We start from the raw sequence: 21,453 nt of genomic DNA on the forward strand, positions 1-21,453 counted from the left end.
CCTTCCCTCCCCCTCCCCCTCCTGGCACTTCCAAATTTTAATAATGAATTATCAAAACAAGTGTTCCTCAATATGTGAGTTGCCAAGTTTCTTCTGAAGTTCTTTCTTTCTTCCTTTCTTACTCCCCCCCCCCCCCCCTCTCTCTCTCTCTCTCTCTCTCTCTCTCTCGACTTAGAAAAAAAAGGAGAAAAGACAAGGACTCATCCACTTTACAAACCAAGGAACTGACTATATTTTGAAATAGAAGGTACTAGAAATTAGTGTTTGGCGATACACCCTATCTCCCAAAACCTTTCAGGAGGTTGATTAATCAATCCTACAGCAGTCACCTGGGAAGTGAATTCCTAATGTAATAAGAAGTAAATCCTACAAACTCTGCTTCTCAGGCTCCGGAAGCGTCCAGGCTGCAGTGGAGAGGGGTCTGCTCCAACCAGGAACAGAAATCCTACCTGTCTGAAGTTTACAGGCAAGGTAGGAAGGTTTACAAAAGGGAGCAGCAGGGAGCTCTCCAATAAAACTTGTAAACACACAAAACGAAACTTCAGTACCCAGACACATAAAACAGTTCCTCTGCTGAAATAACAAAGAAAACACTTTACACTGACTTTTAATTTTTTCAAAAGTCCAATTTTAGGCTTTAAACTGCATCTTTTTTTTTTTTTTCTTTCTCAAAGACAATCACTTCTTTTTGGAACTGCTTCAATTAGAAATACAAACGCGAGGGGGGGGGGACATAAATTCATTTAAATATGAATGCAAGTGGAATCCCACAGCTGCTCTCTCTCCTTCTCTGAGCGGAATGAATAGAGTCAGATAAACCTTCCAATGATGACATCCTTGCTCATGACAAGGGGAAAATCTCCCAAACTTGAGCTCAACTTTGGAGCCCTATTAGCTCCAGCAAGTGAATGTCAGCGAGGTGACAGCACCCAGGTAGCCGCGGCGCCCAGGCATCCCACCCTGACCTGGGAAGCTGTGTGATTAATGCTACCGAATTCCTGATGTCCATCATCCTCCTCCAACACACAGGATGCTCGGATACCCCACAGATCACATCCTAATTCCACTCCAGCCTCCACATTCAAACCCGGGAGCTCCCAGAACAATGAAGCCTGCAGGAACACGGACAGTTTACAGCACTTTCAAAAGGAAAGATTAATTCTAATTTACAGCGTGATCCACAGCTTGTTACCTCCTCTGGTTTCTTGGTGCTGGCCTACGGAAATAATCCTCGTTTTTTTCCTCCACCCCCCCTCCAAGTGTGAGCATGAATCTGAATTACAAACAGTTAAACCTGAAGGTCACTTCACCACAGCGTTCCCGACACGCTCCCCCAGGGAGGCTGCCAGGGAACAATAAAACAAAGCCTTCGCAACCACCTGTAATAATCTGCCTGCTCAGCCGGCCATCCGAAAAGTCCTGGCGCTACACAAGGTAGACATTTTTTGCAGCTGGTTTAACATGTACATCATACCCAGTTGCCGTCTCGCTCCCTCTTACCTTCACGTTAGTCCGGAGTGCACAGTAACATGCAAAGAACATTGCAGTAAATAAGGGGCATATGGGCCGGTGATCAGCTTCTCAGCACAGCGCAAGCCCCACACACACGATCCTGGGCATGTGCTGCTAAGGAGCGCCCGTTCCCTCTGTCAGTTTGAAAATGCATTGATCCCTGTTTCCTCTGACTACAAAACGACATGTCTTGAAGGTTCTGAGTGAGAGCTCAGAATCTCTTCATTGGCTATATATAGCATTATGCCCAGTAATTTCAATTAGCCGAGGATTCAGCATCCGAAAGTTAGAACCTCAGTTGCTTTGCCTTCTAGCATTTTAAATCACTGGGGGAAAAAAGGAGGGGGGGGAATGAGCTCACCCAGGAAGGAGGGGGGAAAAGGTGAAGAATTGAAATTTAACCAATGAGTTACTTATATTTCTGGAGAGCCCAAGTGTTGTCCTATTAGATACTTTGCCATGGGATTGCATCTGGCAGACTGTAGATGAAGAGGGAACCCTTTTCCTTTTGTAGCCTAACGGCTCTGCGCTACACTCCAAGCTTTTCGGATGCAGTGCCCTGTTTGGCAAATACTACAAACCACTGCAAACATGCCTCACTCTTCCATTTCTCTGGGTGGAAGAGAGCAGGACCAAAAGGTTCACTGTCTTCTACAGTCCCCTAAAACCTAAGCTGGGTCCACCAGGGGAGCTCTCCGTTCCAGGGCAAGGAAGTACCACCACTCACTGCCCTGTCCTGGAATATTATCAGGTCTGTCTGTCTTCCAGGGATATTCGAAGTTGTGAGGCTCTCTAATAAAACCATGCACCCAAATTCCCCAGTGCCACGCTTTGTTGACAAACAGCTATCAGTGATACAGGATGGGACTGGAACGAAACAGGGGGGCAGCTCGACCTCAGTGCACAGGAAGATGTAAAATGATATAAAATGTTCAGTTGGTTCTGGCAGGCAGAGAGAGAGAGAGAGAGAGAGAGAGAGAGAGAGAGAGAGAGAGAGAGAGAGAGGCTTCTATTTCCATGAATCAATGAAGAGGAGGAATTTTTAATTAACAAACATTTTCAGGTCTTTCCGTCTGTTGCTATCCTTGACAGGCAACACATACTGCAAATTAATTGGATTTTTATTCAGCCAAAGCAGGGTCCTAAACTCTATTTTTCCAGCTTCAGGAAGCCCTAATGCTCAGCTAGAATTCTAAAGCTCTCTGGCGAAATGCGAGCAGACATGAACAGTTCTCACTGCAGTAAAAATAGTGGGAGGAAAAAGATTGGTGATGTCTTTGCCACAGCAACAGGGAAGAACCGCATCACTCAGAGGGAAAAAGCTGCAGTGACTTTTAGGGTTTTTCTTTAACGTGTTTTGCATAAGCCACCTCCCCTTCAGAGCCTGCAGCAGTACTGAGACTCTGCCAGTGTCTGGGGCACCTCTCCTGGGCAGTGGACTGAGGATGCTTCAGAGGGTAGAAGGTAATTCAGAGAGGAATTAAAGAGCTGGGTTTTCTCTTTCCCTCTTAATGATAAGCGTTCAGAATGTGTCGTCACTTCTGACTAAATAGCTATTTTTGGGCTGTCATTGTTTGTGGCTTTTTTAGGAAGAAGAAAAAGCGATCTTAGCTTAAGCTGGAGATTGTTTAGCAATGAAAGAGAAAGGAGCCAGCCACTTAATTTGATTTCCAGCTCTGTCTGTCATAGAAGTAGGTAATTACAAACTGTAAGTGCTTGTAACATAACTGTGATTTCCAGAGCAGCTAAAAAAATGAATGCCCAGGTCCCATCACTCCCCAACTTTTATTAATGGCTTTAGAGCAGAGCCTGTCATTTCAGTTCATAATCCCTCCCTCTCCAGAGGTCAGAGCAGGTTATCTCTCCTGCAGCTCTTCCCAGTAAAAGAATACAAACACCGGAAGCTGTGGTAAACAGGAGGAGTGTTTAAACTGCCTGTCTCCACTAGGGTTCAGAACATTCTCGAGAAAAATAGAACCATCGACAAATGTACTGTTAAGTAAATTCTTCACTAGGAATTAGAGTAATTGGCACTTGGTATTTTTTATTGCTAATTCGGTAGTCCCCAGTCTTTTTTGGTACCCCAAAACAGGAAGAAAAAGGAAGTGTCAGGAGCTCAAAGATGCACTCTGGTAGGAAGTAGAGGACAGTGAACTTGGAAGAACTTGGAGTTTCAGCCACAGCTTTGAAGTGGGTCCATTCCAAAGCAAGACTGTGGTCTTGAAGACCTATTTAATGCCCCCAGGCAGGTCACATGCTTCACAGAACCAGGCACAGATCTGCTCTTTAGTTTTAAGAATACAGGGATAATGGCCATTTTCATTTCTTTTTCCTTGTAGGAAATGAAGCATTAACTTGAACCACAGGGTCCAATAGAACGTTCCTTTATTAATGGGCTGGTAAGAGGCCTCAACAGGTAAATGTGCTTGCCTTCCATACCCCACTTCACCTGCACAAAGTAGGATTTTAAAAATGTGTTCTGACAAAAATGTATTGTATAATTTTATGCAAAAATGCTTAAAATCTGTACATTTATCTTTGTTTTGTAAAATAAAGTTGTTAAAAAAAATGTGTTCTCTGTTCTTAGTCAAAAAGTACACTGTGGCAGATAATCCACAAGAACATTTACTATTGAAAAAGAAAATTGTAGCCGGCTACAGTTTTGGAGGGAGTGGAGTAAGTCTATGTTTCAATTCTTCAAGTAATCTCAGAAAAACATCACCCATGGCAGGCTTTGCCTTCTGAATAACAGAATCATGTGTACCTAATTATGTGGTTGAAAATATTAAAGATGAATCATGCCAGAAAAACTTGATTGAATGAATGGGTTAGGTATAAAAACCAAAACTGCAACCCTATTAAAAGAAAACATAATTTTGCTCTTATATAATATTGAAGAAAGGACCAATGTTACATGTGTAAAGACAATTATGACTATGAAAAAAATATAAACTATCTGCCTTGGTGAAGAATATACAATAGTAAATTTAAAAAATTAGAAAATTATCTGCAATGTAACTGATTAGAAATTCCTTAAAGGCCCTTTTGAATCACTAAGAAGAATAAAGTAAATTTTAGAAAGAAAATGAAAAGTAATAAATTAAAAGTGACTACAAATATATTAAAATGTTCAATTCTTATTTAAGGAAAGGTATAAGATATAGAAAATGTTATTAAATTGTCAATTTCTTTCAGTGTAATGATTTAACCTCTAAGAATGTGATCTAAACACATTGAATGAAATTTAAAGAACTATATATAAAAAAATAATTCAACCCAGGTGTATGTATATCATTTGGTATTGAGTATACATGTTCACATGAGGGTCAGCATATAGCTAGGAAGACACTCATACACATGTATATACATATATGTAAAGGTCAGATGTCAACACCAGGTACATTTCTCAAACTTTCTGCACCCTAATCTTTTGAGGTATGTGCTTTCAAAGAGCCTGCTGCTTCGCAATGTGGGTAGGCTGCCTGGCCTCAGAGGAAACTGATAAGCAATACTATCCTTCTTGGATTCTTTTTCCTTTGGGTACTGGTGATCTGACCTTAAATCTGCATGCTTTCACTGTAAGCCATTTACCAACTGGACCACCTCTCTAGCCCCGGGTTTGAAACTTTAACAATTCTTTGAAACATAACTTCAGAGCTAGAGAGATAGCTCAGTATTTCAGAGTTTTTGCTGTTCTTGAAAGAGACCTGAGTTTGGTTCCCAGAACCAACATTGTAGGTAGGGGAGTTGATAACCTCAATCTAAAGGGATCTGATAACCTCTTCTGTTGACACCTGTATACATATGTGTGCATGCATGCACACACAGATCTGCTGATACACACACATACACATACTTTTAAAAATAACATAAATTTGTAAAAAAAGAAAAGGCAACATGAGAATATAATTTGTTAAAAATATAACAATAGTGGCACTATTAATATTTTAAGCAATTCATATTGATTGGCATCATATTCTTATCTGTAAAATTAGGGTGATGGGCTCCCATGTTCTGTTTTACTTGTAGTTAGCATACCTTTGTAACTTACAGTTTTTGTTAAGATAAACCTGATCAGGTAATGTGAATGCTAACTAGCTGCTGGGTCATAATCCAAGAAAAATAGATTGAAATCTCTAGATTTCTTATAAAGTTTCCTGTTTGGCTCCAATGTTGGGCTAAAGTTAATATCACTGCCGCAGGTCAGAGTTCATCAGCAACACCATTCAAAAAAGCAATGGGTAGGAAACATCTCAGGTTTGAAAGATACATGGTCTGTGACAGCTGCACAAAACTGATGTTCTAACAGCAAGGTGTCCTATATAAATGCCTATGTGAGGGGCAGTATATAGTCAACTTTTATGAAACTTCATTAATACTTATTAAAATTTGAATTCTTTACCATGATATGTCATTGCCTGGTTCCTGGTTCCAATTAAATAAATAATTCTGAGTGGAAGCTCAACCGTGTTGAGTAAGGGGCCATGTAGACACAGCACTTTCTTGTCTTGGAATTAGGCCTTGGGCTTCCAAAAACAAGTCTGGGTTTAAATCCATTTTCTTCTATCATTTCACAACTGTGTGACCTTGTGCTGGTTACATAACCCCTCTCTTCCACAGAGTTTTCCTCTGCCAAATAAAGAGTACAAACCAACCCCACAATGATGTTATAAGAGTGAAAATAACGAAGCTTGCAAACTCCTTGCCTTCCTACCTGGAGCATACTCAATTTAATCATGGGTACTTTGAAGTGTAAAGAAGGCTGGACTGTCAGAGAGAAGGAGGTAAATAAGACAAGGTCTTCATACTCCAGCATAGTTCTGTATCCCTCCAACATTGTTCATGAGCTGTGTAATGATCCAGTATTTATGTAGGATTTCTAAGCTGGTTTTTAAGGGAAACCAAGAAGTTTAGTTCTCTTCCAGAATGGGCTCACTGCCACTGGAATTTCTTGAACCTTCTTTAGAAATTTTCTGAGATAATAATAATAACAAATGTACAGGTTACAAAGCACATCAAAGCATATTACAAGTTTTTGGTAAGGCATCTCTAGGAGTGGAAGAGAAATGTATTCCAAATACATTAGAGTATCAAGGGAAAGAGGAATCTCCTTGATGTCCGCTTATCTGAAAACATCCATATAAATATGAAATGTTAGCTGAAAATATGTCTATATTTGTGTTAGTATTTTATATTACTTACAGGCTTTGATTATTTAATATATTTCAAAGACTACATAGTAATGAATTGTCTGCTATGCGCACCACTGTGTATGCTAGGGTATTCTTGCTTTCGAATTTTGATTGATACTAACATGGAGATTCTTCATACTAATAGTGAAGTATAATGACTCTCTCTGTCTACTGAAGAAAACTGGCACAGTGCTTGGCTAGAAGTTTTAGATGTAAACTGGGTTGATGGGTTTATTCCAATATTCAATTTTCCAGTTTCCAAATTCAGAGAACAGTTCTCAAAAAAAAAAAAAAAAAAAAAACTTGATTCATACAATGTGATTCAAAGATATTTCAGATATGTCTCTACATATAAGCATAAATATTTTAACATCCCATTCATAAGTACAAGAAAATAGTGGTTATAAAAACCCATTTAAATAAAGAATTTTAAATTAAATAATGTAAAGTAAGAATGAGCAGAAGCTGAAATTTAGCTAGTTTTGATGAACATGCCAAAAGAAGACTCAAGCACTGCCTTACATCGGCATATTTAGTCGACATGGCCATGTGAAGTAAATTATCTTCTCGGATATCATAAGTGGCCCTGTGACAAGTCACATAATATTTTTTTAAACTTTATTTTAAAAAACAAAGATAAAAGAAAAAAATTTTAAATATTTTTGCATAAATGTATACAAATACAATATTCTCAGTGCTTGTTTTTTTTTTCTTTTTTTATAAGGTTTGATACTCTGCATTAAGGTCTTACTAGTTACAATGAGCAGAAAGTACACGTAAAACAGGGTGTAACCCGGAATTAGTCAACGTTTGCTTGGTGTGTAAGGATTGAGCATGACTTTTTGTTTGTTTGTTTGTTTTGTTTTGTTTTGTTTGTTTTCTTGAACTTCACACAGTCTGTGAGTTGTTTCTGGGGCAGTCCGAGCCTCTGGGGTTAGCATCCCACTATCAGTGACTGCATATTATGTCTGTTCTTTTGTGACTGGGTTATCTCGCTCAGGATGATATTCTCTAGATGCAACCATTTTCTTAAGAATTTGGTTAAGTCATTGTTTCTGATAGCTGAGTAGTACTCCATTGTGTAAATATACTACAACTTTTGTATCCATTCATCTACTGAAGGACATCTGGGTTCTTTCCAGCTTCTGGCTATTATAAATAGAGCTGCTATGAACATTGTGGTGCATACATAATATTTTTACTTAGAGTAAACTCTTGGTCAATACTAATAAAACAATGAACGTATGTTAGAATATTGTCATTTGACACAAACATGTATGTTTTTGAAAATGTGGTACACTTCAAGTCTGTGTAAGACTAGCTATGTACAAAGTGAGAGAGGATTGGATGTCTAGCTTTGTAATTGTTTTCAAAATTTCAATACAAAGAGATATCGAGATATTGGGAAGGAGAGGATGCAGGACCACTCTATAATGCACATCCTCTCACACAGCCTTTCTCCTTCCTCCAACTCCCAACTTCTAGCAATATCCCTTACAGGGTTACTATAACTAAAGCATTCCCTCACAATTTAACAAATACCACTCAAGGATCTCAAAGAGCTAGTGCTGGTCCTGATAGAAACACTAAAAAGTGTGCCTGGGAGAAAACGGAAGCACAAGAACCAAAAGTCCCTTTAGCGTCTTCACCTCAGTCACTCAGGACCTTATTCCTCTCTATGAACTTCTGTGCATTTCTTCAGAGCCTACTGTGTGGTTCAGAAGAAGTAAGGATTCTGACCTTTACTTTGAGGTCTAGGTGCTGAGGGTCAGTGGAATACATAGCCTTCTGCCCCCTGCATTGCCCCACAAAAAGAGTAGAGGAGGCTTTTGAGACATTCTGACTCAAAACCTGAACATCCCTCAAAGACCAGATCAAAGCTCGTCCTTCTGAGATCTTCCCAGATAGCAGTGCTCCAGACTCCTTAAATACCGGGCCATGCACTGTCTGTCCTTTGGTATTCAGTAGTTAGCAATGCACTGTCTGTACTGGTCACCCATTGCTTGCCACACCCCATATGTTCTTAACCTTACAATAAACTATTCAAGAACAGAGAACAGGCGTCATCTGAAGAACAGGTCCCTTGGGAAAAGGGTATCTTTTGAATCATTTCACAAATGAATAGATTGTCAAGTAGCTTACAAATAAAGTGAAAAAAAAAAAAAAAAAAAAAAAAAAACCTAACTTTTGTTAGCTAGGTTCAAATAGTGCCTGAAAATTTCATGGGCATCTTTGACAATGTCCTTCATACCTTTTCAAATGTGATTCAGATCCTCTCCATGGATTCATGCTGCAGAGCTTCCCCTGGCTCACTCTTCTTAGCAAATGACAATCTTTTACCTCAATGTCTGTCACCAAATCAAACCAAGAATGGGAAGCTCTCCTCCCAAACTTTCTACCCTTCTGCCACAAAGACATCACTCAGTACCTGAGCTTAGTCACCTTCACCTGCCCTCTGAGGGTCTGACACCTCCTCTACCATCAGGAAGACCAGCACGTTTATGAATTATCTCTGTTTGACACATATTCATGTACTTATTGATGTTTCTCCAAAATTAAACAATCAACCCTACAAAACCAACAAAGTCAAAGCAAAACATCAAATTCATACTAAAACATCTGATTCATACTAATCACCAAAATGGTTGTAGCACAAACTGCACCACCACTTCCCATCATCCTCTAGGACTTTAGCATCCCTTAACATCAACCTACTTTAAAAGCCAACACCTCGGTCTCCTTACCTCTGACTAACTCTTTAGCAGGCTACCTGGCTTCCCCCATTTTCCCCTCCAACACACAAACATGCTACTGTTGTGGGTGTGGCAGTTAATCTGCCATCCAACCAATGTCCATTCCTCCACCACATTCTAGATGACTTCTTGGGAACTGTAAGCAAGACACTAAGTACATGCTTTTTAAAATAAACTGCTTTGGTTGTAATATATCCTTAGAACAGTAACTAAGACACAAGTGATGGGTGACTTATTGATGATGGGTCATATTTTTTCCAAATATTTTTAGAATTTGTAACCTCTCCCCATATCTGTGACCATCACGTGTATTCTTTTGTTGTCTGTATTCTCTAGAGGCTTGCTAAAGAAGCCACCAAAATGTTTTGCTCAGATAGAATCTTGATCCCATCAAAGCCACTTTTGACATATACTTCTAAATGTGATCTCTAATAGGCATAAATCAGAAAAAGCCATATCCCTTTTCAATATGTCATCCTTTTTTGTAGAAAAAAACTATATTTTTATGAAGCACTGATGATTCCTCCTTAGGAAACACTTGGGAATGTCCAGAAACCTTTTTAACTAGTAAAATTTGGGGGAGGGTTTGGCATTGGCAGGTAATGGGTAGAACTCAGAAATGTTTCTGAACTTCCTTTGGTGCTCAAGAGAGCATCCCACGACAAGGAATTACTCTGCCCGTAATGCCAGTGATGCTGAGGATGAACAACTATGGTCTAGATGTAAAGCTAGGTTAGAATTCTAGAAAGCCCATCATATTTTTAAATGAAAATTAGGACATGACCATTCCTGGGTATGCATGAAGAGAGAGATTGCAGACATGTGGGAAAGCACAGCCAAATGCATTTGGAAGATTATAGACTGAGCGTGGCAAGCAGAATAGACCAGGCCATAAGAAATGAGAAAAGGGGTGGGATCTGGGAAGCCAGACAGAAATAGAGGAGAAAAGGAGTCCAAAGAACAAGAGAGCAAATAGTCAAAATGGCTGAAGGTGTATGGGAAAGAGAAGCTTGGAAAAGGAAGCAAAGCTGACCACCAGGAGAGGTTTAGGGTTGGAAGTAGTCAGAAGTGAAGAAAGGATCCAGGACTCAGTACAAGTGAGGGAAGCTAAGACTGGCGGACCAACGTTAGTATGTCCCACAAGCACATCCGTGAGACATTCGTCCTGAGTTTCTCTAAGACCTAACATTTACGATATATTTAATAGGCGAGTTTTAAAAGGGCTGTGGGTGCTAAGATGGCACATACCTACACTCACTCTGGAGGTCATAGCAGAAGGATTTCATGTTCGAGGCCAGCTTAGGCAGCGGGGATGATTCCAGCGCCTCAAACAAGGTCAGTGAATGGTGATGCACTAACCTGCATCTTCTTAAAAACGGACACTTAAGGGAATACAAGCCTTCAAGAGCATCTAGAAGAATGCCTTTGTTTACCAGATGAGTCATTTGTGGTATGGTCAACAAAAGAGTGATTAGTCAGTTAAAGTTACTGAGCTGAACTAGTATCTAGTTAGTTCTTCTGAGTTCCAGGTCTGTGTTCATCTCCCTGATAAAGCATTTTAAACATTCTTTCTTTCTTCATAGCTCTGTGATGGGGTAGTGTAAACAGCGTCTTACACCAGCAGTTACTATGATACAGAAAAATAAAATATCCTTTACAAGGTAGTGAAGCCACAGCTTGTCCCATGCCATGACAGTCTTGGAGATACTGCCTTATTTTGATATCATATCTAAACACTGTCTAGTTTAAGCCTCATAGATATCAATACACATGAATGAAATACAAAGTACTTGTACATTTAAATGTTTTAATGAATTTATGTATGTATGCATGTATGTATGTAGTCATGTATGTATTTCTCTATTTTTATTTGTGTATAAGAAATAGTCAGGCTGTGCTTTTGGAAGTCAGAGGACAACTTGTGGAAATCAGATCATTCCTTCTACTATGTGGATCTCAGATAAACACAGATCAGGACTGAGCAGAGGCTTGGTAGCATGTGCCTTTAACTATTGTACATTTAAATAGTGAGGCGCTTGAAGGGAATCACTTACTTAAAATGACTCTAGAAAGAGTCTTAGGGACCTTTATAAAATTTTCTCCAGCCCCTATTACTCATTTTTAAAATCAAGACACTTTATATAGATTTCATGGGCATTTTGCTTAAGTATCTAAGTAATTATAGATTAAAACTAGAATATGATCATAATTAATATTTGTCATTGTGCTAATTCCTCTTCAGCTGCTAATATGCACACAGAAAATCTAAAGGAAATGTGATCTGCAAATGCTACCTTCTTCTCAAACCTACCAACAATTTTTCCTAATGCTAGCCTGGGTGCTTAATTATGAGCAGACAGGAAATGAAAGCAACAAAGATTACTGGCAATGCTTCAAATTACTGAAGAACATTTGCCTAATGAGCAATCAATCTAAGATATAGATAAGTTATATATATATATATATATATATATATATATATATATACACACATATGTATATGTATATATCATCCTTTGTGAGTTTTTTCATTTCTTGAAGTAATCCCAAAGTAAAATTGAACATATTCAAAATTACACTTAGATGCAAGATTTGTAATTTCTTATGAGTGTTAAAGTATTAAGAAGAAAGCATGTGAGATATAAAATAACATAATTATAAATGGTAAAAATTTAAAGTTACTTATTACAAATACAGAATTATATTGGAAATAATTTTAGACAACTGATGAAGGGTCTGAAAACCCCACTCAAAGTAATATTAACTAATTCAATGTAAGAGACTAGATATGCAAGTGGATAGGACTACGTCTAACCTAGCAATACAACCTGGGTAGCAGGTGATCACAAGTAGTCAGGCTTTGATGCAATGATGCAATCAATGCAAGATTCATAGCATCCATCTTCCCTTCCCTTGACCTTTGCTCCCAGTCAGGTCAAGAAAGGAAAACTCTTTCCTCAAAGTAACCACAGGTGGTCTGTTTCTTATAGCAGAACGTTCATGGCTTTCCCAGGCTAGTACTGCTTTGGATTAGAACAGTACTGAGGACGTCTCTCCATTAATGTCAGATGCTACACACATGAATCCTCACCAACATGGCTGCCTAAATATGAGCTTAAAAAGTATGATACCAACAGAAATAACAAAGTGGCTGGGGAAAAGCCGATGAGGTCTCTATTGTAAACAAAAACCTATAGGCACTCAAGGGATCCTTAGAGTGAAAGAAGTAATATTTAAGGAAAAGTAAACAATTACCAAATGGTCAGCCACCCAAACATACATACAAGTAACACTAAGCAGGTATTATTAGAAATATATATATATATATATATATATATATATATATATATATATATATATCAATAAAGAAAAGAGGCTACAAATTTTGAAAGAGAGCAAGAAATAGTATGTGGGAAGATTTCAAGAGAGAAACAATAAGAGAGAAATTTTGTAATTATGCTATAACCTCAAAATGAATTAAAACACAAAAGGATATAAATATTTTCCTCCTACCACCCTTTGAGCTCCTGAAACATCAAACTGATGAGAGCTGTCCCCCTTTCTATACAGAAAACCCTGAGGAAGCCACAGCTACCTATTAGATCATCTTTGTTTATTCTTAATAAATATGTTCAGAAACTGCGCATACGTGTTAGAGGACTTAATTTTAGTTTATCAAGATTAATGCTATGTTCTATCTATTATCTTAGCATAATTAACAACAAAGCCTTTTCCTATGGAGTATCTTTATTTGAAATAAATTGTTTGGCTACTATGATGTTAAGTAAATTTCTTCATTAGACAAAGGGATTAACAAACAAGGAGGTGTTAAGTAACTGGGCTTGGCAAGTAATAAGTGACAAGAAGAGAAGTGGGGAATTAAGTTCTAACTTCCTCCTCTGTCCTTGAAGTCAACTGTGAGGTTAGTTGAAGAAGGCCCTACTCTCATCAGAATTTCTTTTATCTTTTTTTAAACATTTTTATTGATTCTTTGTGATGTCACATCACGCACCCCAGTCCTGCTTATCCACTCTTATCTTCCCTCTGGCTTGCAACCTTTCCCCCCAAATAACAAGCAAGCACACATGCGTGCATGTGCACACATAAAATAAAACAAAATAAAGCATAGGAAACATCTCATCTTGGAATTGTAGTGTGACAGGAAGTACCCCAAAGATCTCTATGTTCTCTGTTCAGATAGCTTGACTTGCAAATGTTCTTTGCGATGGTTCATTGGTCTGGTTCGAGATCTCTGGCTTCTGTGACACCATCAATATTGGATGCTCACAGGGACTCCTGGTTATCCTGTGGTAGCCCTCTGAGCCCAATGATGATATTGCAACTTAGGATCAGAGAATTAGTTCTTTTATGCTCTTCAACAGTTTACAGATGATACATATATATGTACATGTATGTATGCATGTATGTGTGTAGGTAGGTAGGTAGATAGATAGGTAGATAGATAGATAGATAGATAGATAGGTAGATAAAGAGAGAGAAAGAAAAATAGATAGAGAGATAGAAAGATAGATAGAAAGATACACACACACACACACACACACACACACACACATATATATATATATATATATATAGAGAGAGAGAGAGAGAGAGAGAGACTTTGGATGGTCCAATCCAAAGTCTTGGATCTGGGCTTAGGTGATATCTGAGATGGTTAGCACGCTGGCTCTTCCTTATCTGTACCAACAGGGTGAACTCTTCAGAACAACTCCAACTAGGATACATCACGCTACCATCTTCAGGAGACAGGGTCAGCTTTGCTGCTTTTATGTGCCAAAGCCGACTCCCGAGTCCACACCCCCGAAGCCAGCTCTATTGTCGTCCCCATTAGAGGCTCAGGGCCCGCTCTCCTGAGTGCTGCAGACTGGAAGTGGCTGAGGGACAGGTCTGCTTTCAGGCCCCTGGGGCTGGTTCACCTGCACCTTTGTCAGAACATCCAGATCTACTGTGCTCCCAGCTTCCCCAAGTGTCGCAGCCAGGGAGGGTCAGGGACAGACTGTCTACTTTCATGACACCAAGGCCAGTGCAGGCTTCAGCAATCAGTTGATGGGGTTTGAAGCATTATAACCATCCCCTTCAAGCATTCTTGACAACCCTGAGGAAGAGTTCCCAGGGCACATTCTTCTCCGTTCTGGAAGACCTTCCCTGAGCAGGCTAATTTCCATTTTTCTTTCTCTCTAAAATATATAGTAGGCCATTCTCTGTAGATTTCAGCCTCTTACAATTTCACTTCCGCTTCTTTTCTTTGAAGACAATTCACTGAGGCCTCCGTGTGTATGATCCACTGTGCATGTGGAAAGATAAACCTTGATGTAGGAGACCAGGAAGATAGACAGGAAGGCCAAAGACAGCAAGGGGTGGAGCTCGACTGAGTCAGTCCTGCATAAAAATTCAATTTTCTGATCACTATGCCCCATTTTCAAATGAAAATATAAATGTTATCACTTAAATTTTTAGCTTATATAAATACATTGCTTTTCTTAGGGATGGTATATCTGGAGTAAGATAATTTGAACTAAGGGGCTACAAAATCAAAGACACATATGCTTCAACTAGAAGGCTGTATCAAGATGGTGAAGACAATTTCTCTTCAACTCACAAATATAAATCTAGCTAGACACGCCCCAGGTGTATACATACACATCATGACCTTGAAAAGTTATATTTTTTTTCCTCTGAGCTTCAATGGCTTTGTTTGTGAATCACAAAAATAAAATCTATTGTAAGATTGTTATACAATTTAAATAACATAGAGTACAGAAAATCGTAGCAGATGCTTGCTATGTAGTGCATGTTAGCTAAACTTTACTACTATTGTTTTAATTTCTGTGGTTACCTCAAAGGTCATATTGCAGGGGACATATTGAGGAAATCTTCTGCTAAATGCCTCCGACTAATGTATTCTGATTATTTACACTTAGATGGATCTCAAATTAGACGACAACCTGCTTAGCTGTCACTCACACTCATGCATTTTAAGGTTAGCAGCATCTGCACTGAGCTAAGAATATGCCTGATCTCTCAGAGATTTCATACTGACTTTTCCCCCACTGTTCTAACAACGTTTAATTCCCAAGAAGATTAATAAAGAAAGATCTTTGGCTGCCTGTGGGTGTTACCTATTTCTAAGCCCTAGGCAGAGCAAATATGGTTATTTCAGTCTCATTACTAGAAAAGTAAAACAGGATCATTTGAAACAGATGTAGCACAGACCTCCTGTTCCTTTTTATCCAGTGACAAAAATCTTGAATGACAAATAGACTTCCTGAAAGGTGAGGTGACTTGATTATATTCATGAACATATGCAGATATACTATAAATACATCTGAAAGCACTGCTAGTAATTTTTTCTTGAGCTCCTACTATGCACCATTTCTTCTAGGTTCTGCAGTAAGCACGGAGCATACAAGGCAGACAAAGCAGATACCTTTCTTCCTTTGCTAATCAGGCTGTTTCCCTCTTGCTCACGTACCTTGTCTGGTAATGTGCACACTGCTTCCACAAGCTTCTGTGTGTGAATATACACCCATGCATACATGCAAAGTCAACCTTTAAAGCTAGATGTATACACATGAATTTTCAGAAATATTTAAAAGTGAAAAGTAATAAAATTCCATATTATTAGAAGAGATGATGGAGCATATCAACTATGGGGCACTTTAAATCTAGCTGGATTTTGCCTTACTGTCTCATATTTAAAGGGCCTTGGAAGACATGATCTCTATATTTCCATCTGAGCAGGGAAGGCATGAAAACCCCTCGGTGATGAATGTGCCTTACTGGTCGTCTTATCATTGTCTGGAGCACATTTCTACTGAACCTTGCATATGCTAACAGGAAATGGCTCGCATTTTAAGAAATATGCTTTTATTTACAATGCCTGTCTCCATTCCGTTTACAAGAACTCATTATGTGCTGGAAACCATGCTGAGAGTTTTTAGGTCTTGTGTCTAATCCTTGCAACAATCCTATGTAGTAGAAATTACCTTTCTTTTAAAGAAAAATGTGAGTTTTCATGACCTCAAACCTCTGATGTATTTTGTGAAGCTTTGAACTTCATGTGGTGGGCATGGTTCTATTCAAGATAAGGGTACTTACTTTATAAAGTTATTGGGATACACAGATGAGGTAAGCACACATCATGTATATTCATAATCAAGACAGGAACTAATTGTTAGGACCAGAGAGTAAACATAAGTAAAATGTCAAATACCTATTCATCTCAGGTTATAAATTCCATACATGTGTGCTATTCTTGGTTGTCATCTTGACTATATCAGGAATTAACTAAAATCTCATGAGGGATTTTTTTTTTTTTTTTATTGAATCATATGAAGTGGGAAGACCTACCTTAAATCTTGGCCACCACCATGGTGGCAGCCTAGATAAAGAACTTGGAAGAAGGAAATTACTGTTCTTTGCTCATTCCTTCCCTGCCACAGAAGTTCACCTTTACAGGATTACTTTGTGTACTTCAGAACAGCTGAGATGTCCAGTCTCATGCACTGGACAATGACCTGTTTCTCGGACTACGCACTGGGAGACGACCATTGTTAGAATATTGGGACTATAACCTGTAAACCACACATATAAATTCATTCTATTCGGTCTATTTCCCTAGGCTTAGGCAATATTGGTTCAACTTTCAGAGCTATGAACATATTATACATTTAAAAGAGCATATGATTAGTTCAGTTTTCATATGCAGAACTGTAGAAAGAATAGGTAAAATGTATTCAGCTTATTCAAAAGAAGGCAGAACTTTCTAATTACATACATATACACTGATTTAATATATACCGAAGTAAACTGTTTTCTTTCTCCATTAAAGATTTTATGACTTAAGTGTTACTGCTCCATCTCTTAAAGATGCTTGACTGAACTTCAGTTACCAATAAACCAGTCACTGAGGGGTAGACTAAGGAAACTGCATATTTATAAGTTGTCTCTTGAGCATTTATTGCCCACAGAAGGTAACCTCATCAAGCTTGTAATGTGTCCATTTGGAATAAACAATTTAACAATTAGATCTTTCTTTTCAGTCAGAGTAGCAGTCCAATTATCCTTACTTCTTTCCCAAAGTACTTTTTATCAGCCATTAAGTATCCAGAAAATTCTAAGTGGTAAAACAAGCTGCCATCTCTAATGACTCCAATAGCATGCCCTTTGTCTTGGTATGAAAGATTAAATTTAGAAGTTCATTTGATTCTAAATTGTAATAAGTATGAACTGCCTCAATAAAAGACAAAAAAGCTTGGACACAAAAGAAAGGACTTAAGTTTAGGCCTCTACCTTTAGCTTGTCATGATAGACAGTAGATAATGGGAGTGCCTAAAAGCAATTGATGATAAATCGGCTCAAAAATTATATCCACCACGTGGTCTTTTGTTTATAAGTGAACAGCCTCAGACAAAATGATTGGGTAGATTACCCAGAGTTCTAGAATCTGGTCCTCTCACCTGCTCCCAATCTACACTAAGACACATTTTCCTACTTGTGTTCATAATTGTTATAAATTTAAATTCAAGAGCCTCCAAGACCTTCCTTGCGCTGGACCTTCTTGGCCTTTCCACTCCACTTCCCTTTGTGCTGTGGGTTCCTGGAGGTTAATCTCCCCACTGACACTTGCTAACTCTCAAACTTGGTCTTATAAAACCTTTCTAACCCTCTCATGTCACTTGCTACTGAGCAGGATTAGACCTGCATCGTTTCTCAACTGCACCATTATAATAGTATCTTCCTGACCTTCCTGGTCATTTTCTCACATCTTTTTCTACCTCTTTTCATTGTCTCAGCATTTCTCCCTTTGAGAAAACATACCTGCTCTGGAAATTTCCGGAGGTACAGTTTGCCTATTTCTATAATTCCTATTAACTGCTGGTTGAGAACTGAATGCTTTCTAGGACTTTGAGAGCCAACTGTGCCATTATTCCTGAGTCAAATGTTCTGCTAAGTAAACAAAGACAAGGCCATGCCTGAAGTTCTCTAGCTGTACAAGGTCTATGCTTCTATTTGCTTCTGGCGTTGTCTCTGTTTAGTTTCCTCCTCTTCCCTTTCTTCCCAACCACGGTCCCTTCATCCTTCTCCCACCGTGTCATATGGGGGAAAAAAACTCTAAGCATGAGCCAGAATGAATGTATTTATCTTTTAAAAATATCTAATTTGAATTTTGGCTCATTTATATTTAGCACTGTGATTATGTACAAATGACTTAATCCTTTTGGTTCTTATTCACTTTATGAATGAATTGGAAGTTATGATCCCTGGCTTTCAGAACAATGGTGAATGTATATTAAAATATTATAAATATAAGCACCTAGTATGAAGAAGTTGCTGTTCCTTAAAGCAGGCTTCTTTCTCATTTATTTTCTACACTGAGGAACATGTATATTCTACAATACAGGCGTAATCATGCCTCTAAAGTCTTTAAGGGGGTCCTATATTTCATATAGTGATAAACTCTCTTATTTCTGAACATACCTTTCTGTCTAAACACTGCCTTTCAAGGCTTTATTCTAATAAAATACAGCACTGCAACTTCCACAGCTCTACAACATTTCCTGTCACCTCTGGGGTTATTCTGTTTTCCATCCTGACTTCTAACCTGCCTCTTTACAAATGTATTTTACATAAACCATTATCACACTTCTTTTCCATGAAATTTTCTTCTTCTTCTTCTTCTTCTTCTTCTTCTTCTTCTTCTTCTTCTTCTTCTTCTTCTTCTCCTTCTCCTTCTCCTTCTCCTTCTCCTTCTCCTTCTCCTTCTCCTTCTCCTCCTCCTCCTCCTCCTCCTCCTCCTCCTCCTCCTCCTCCTCCTCCTCCTCCTCCTCCTTCTCCTTCTCTTTCTCCTTCTCCTTCTTCTTCTTCCCATTGCAAAAGTCGTGCTCTGTGTCAATCATGGTTACTGTGCATTTTTCATGGTGTCATCTGAAGCTCCTACTTACCCTAGTCCTATGGTTCCCATTACAGCAGGTTCAGGTTTCCTTGGACACACCACAGGGACCTTTTCTTTCTCTTCATTTGTGTTCTTCCCATGATGATAACGGGTCAAGAAACAGTGGATAAGAAATTCATTATAGAAGCCAAAGCTACCACTCATCTAGACAGTGAAAAGTGGACAGAACCAAAGAGTAGTGGGCAGTGTCTTGTCAAGGCAACTGATGCACAAAATAACGACTCCTTTCTGTTTCATTGAATCAATATTTATTTAGCGCTTTCTCTGAGTAAGGCCTGCCTGCTCCAGAAGCACACCATACACTAAAGATAAAGAGGATGAAACAACAGACCTTTCTGAGCAGCGTTATAGGTAAGATCTAAGATCAGTCATATTTTGGTGTGGATGACTATAAGGAGAGAGTCTCATGGAATGCAGCTCTAGTCCCACTTCAGACACTGGGGTGACACAAACTTTCTGAGACTCACTTTCTTTACTCATGTTTTGGCTTTGCTGTCTACCAACTGGAATTATTTTCTATTTTTCTTTTTTGTTAGATATTCTCTGTATTTACATTTCAAATATTACTCCCCCCCCCCTTCACTTGCGTCCATGAAGGGTTCCCTTTCCCAAACATCCTCTCCCTTCTCAGCTCTTTGGTGTTCCCCTACACTGGAAAAACAAGCCTTCACAGGACCAAAGTTCTCTCCTCACATTGATGCCAGACAATGCCATCCTCTGCTGCATATGCACCTAGAGCCATGGGTCCCTTCATTTGTGCTCATTGGTTGGTGTTTCAGTCCCTGGGAGCTCTGGAGGAATTTTAATTCTATGTGAATTCAAGCTTTTTTTCCCAATACTATGAGCCTAACACTTCAAACTTAGGAAACACTTGATAAATATATGCTATGCATTGTATTAAGTCCATTTGTTATGATCTATATAATTTGTGGATTGACATGTCTGTTCTCTTCACTTAACAAAAATGGCCATCTTTTTCTCCTAAAGACCAGTCAGCAAATAATTATTTCTTTTCTTCTTCTTCTTCTTCTTCTTCTTCCTCCTCCTCTTCTTCTTCTTCTTCTTCTTCTTCTTCTTCTTCTTCTTCTTCTTCTTCTTCTTCTTCTTCTTCTTCTTCTTCTTTTTGTAAGTCATGAGGTCTCTATGTAACCATTTAACTCTGTTATCGGAGCATGACAACATTCATAGATAATATGTAAATATTTGTACAGGACTGTATCCTAAAAAACATTTAAAGACAGCAAGATAGTTTAGGGAGCTAAGAGATTTGCCACCTAGTTTGAGACCTGAAATTGATCCTCAAGATTCATTAGGTACAGAGAACCAACTACCAAATGTTGTTCTTTGACTTTCATCCATATGGAACATGAGTGTGTATACATGCATGATTGCTCATGCCCCCACCATAGGCACACACACACACACACACACACACACACACACACACACACACACAGAGAGAGAGAGAGAGAGAGAGAGAGAGAGAGAGAGAGAGAGAGAGAGAATCACAAATGTGAAAAAATTATTTAAAAAGCATATAGGCTGAGTTTGCCCATCTTTATCCTGGACAGTCTTGAGATTTTCTTGGGGTAGGGGTACCACTTATTCTGCTCTGCGATGCCTGGCACCTAACAACAATTCTACGCTACTGCTCTGAGTATTTGTCCAGGTCACTATTCGAATTCCTTCCCAAGTACTTGAATGTTTATTCTCATGGCATGCCCTACGCATTTGGATTCATTTTCTTCATTTACACATGAAAACATTCTAGACCATGCAAATTAAATGACTGACCTAAGGTTCCATGGTTGAGTAAACAGTCCAGGACAGCCTGTCAGACATCAATGGGAGGAGAGGCCCTCGGTCCTGTGATGGCTCCATGCCCCAGTGTAGGGGAATGCCAGGCAGGGGAGGCAGGAGTGGGTGGGTGGGGAGCGTGTTCACAGAGGAAGAGAGGGTGAGGAGGGGATAGAGGGATTCTGGAAGGAAAACCCGGAAAGGAGATAACATTTGATATGTA

At 38.9% G+C, this 21,453-nt stretch overlaps 1 protein-coding gene across 8 annotated transcripts in view; it reads right to left on the reverse strand.

Moving 5' to 3' along the window:
* The window catches only part of DLG2 (discs large MAGUK scaffold protein 2), a gene marked incomplete at both ends in the record, with an annotated part of 1,874,976 nt that overhangs the window by 1,297,857 nt on the left and 555,666 nt on the right, over window positions 1–21,453 (reverse strand). For 3 of the 8 annotated variants that reach the window (XM_080912652.1, XM_080912650.1, XM_080912649.1), the window contains one exon: window positions 1,501–1,542. The exons of the other annotated variants lie outside the window; for them this stretch is intronic. In XM_080912652.1, coding sequence (XP_080768778.1) covers window positions 1,501–1,542 — 42 coding nt within the window. Of the gene's footprint in view, window positions 1–1,500; window positions 1,543–21,453 lie in introns of those variants that run through there. 8 annotated transcript variants of the gene reach the window in all.

This window comes from Micromys minutus, assembly GCF_963924665.1.
Source record: "Micromys minutus genome assembly, chromosome: 2".
Lineage (NCBI taxonomy): Eukaryota > Metazoa > Chordata > Mammalia > Rodentia > Muridae > Micromys > Micromys minutus.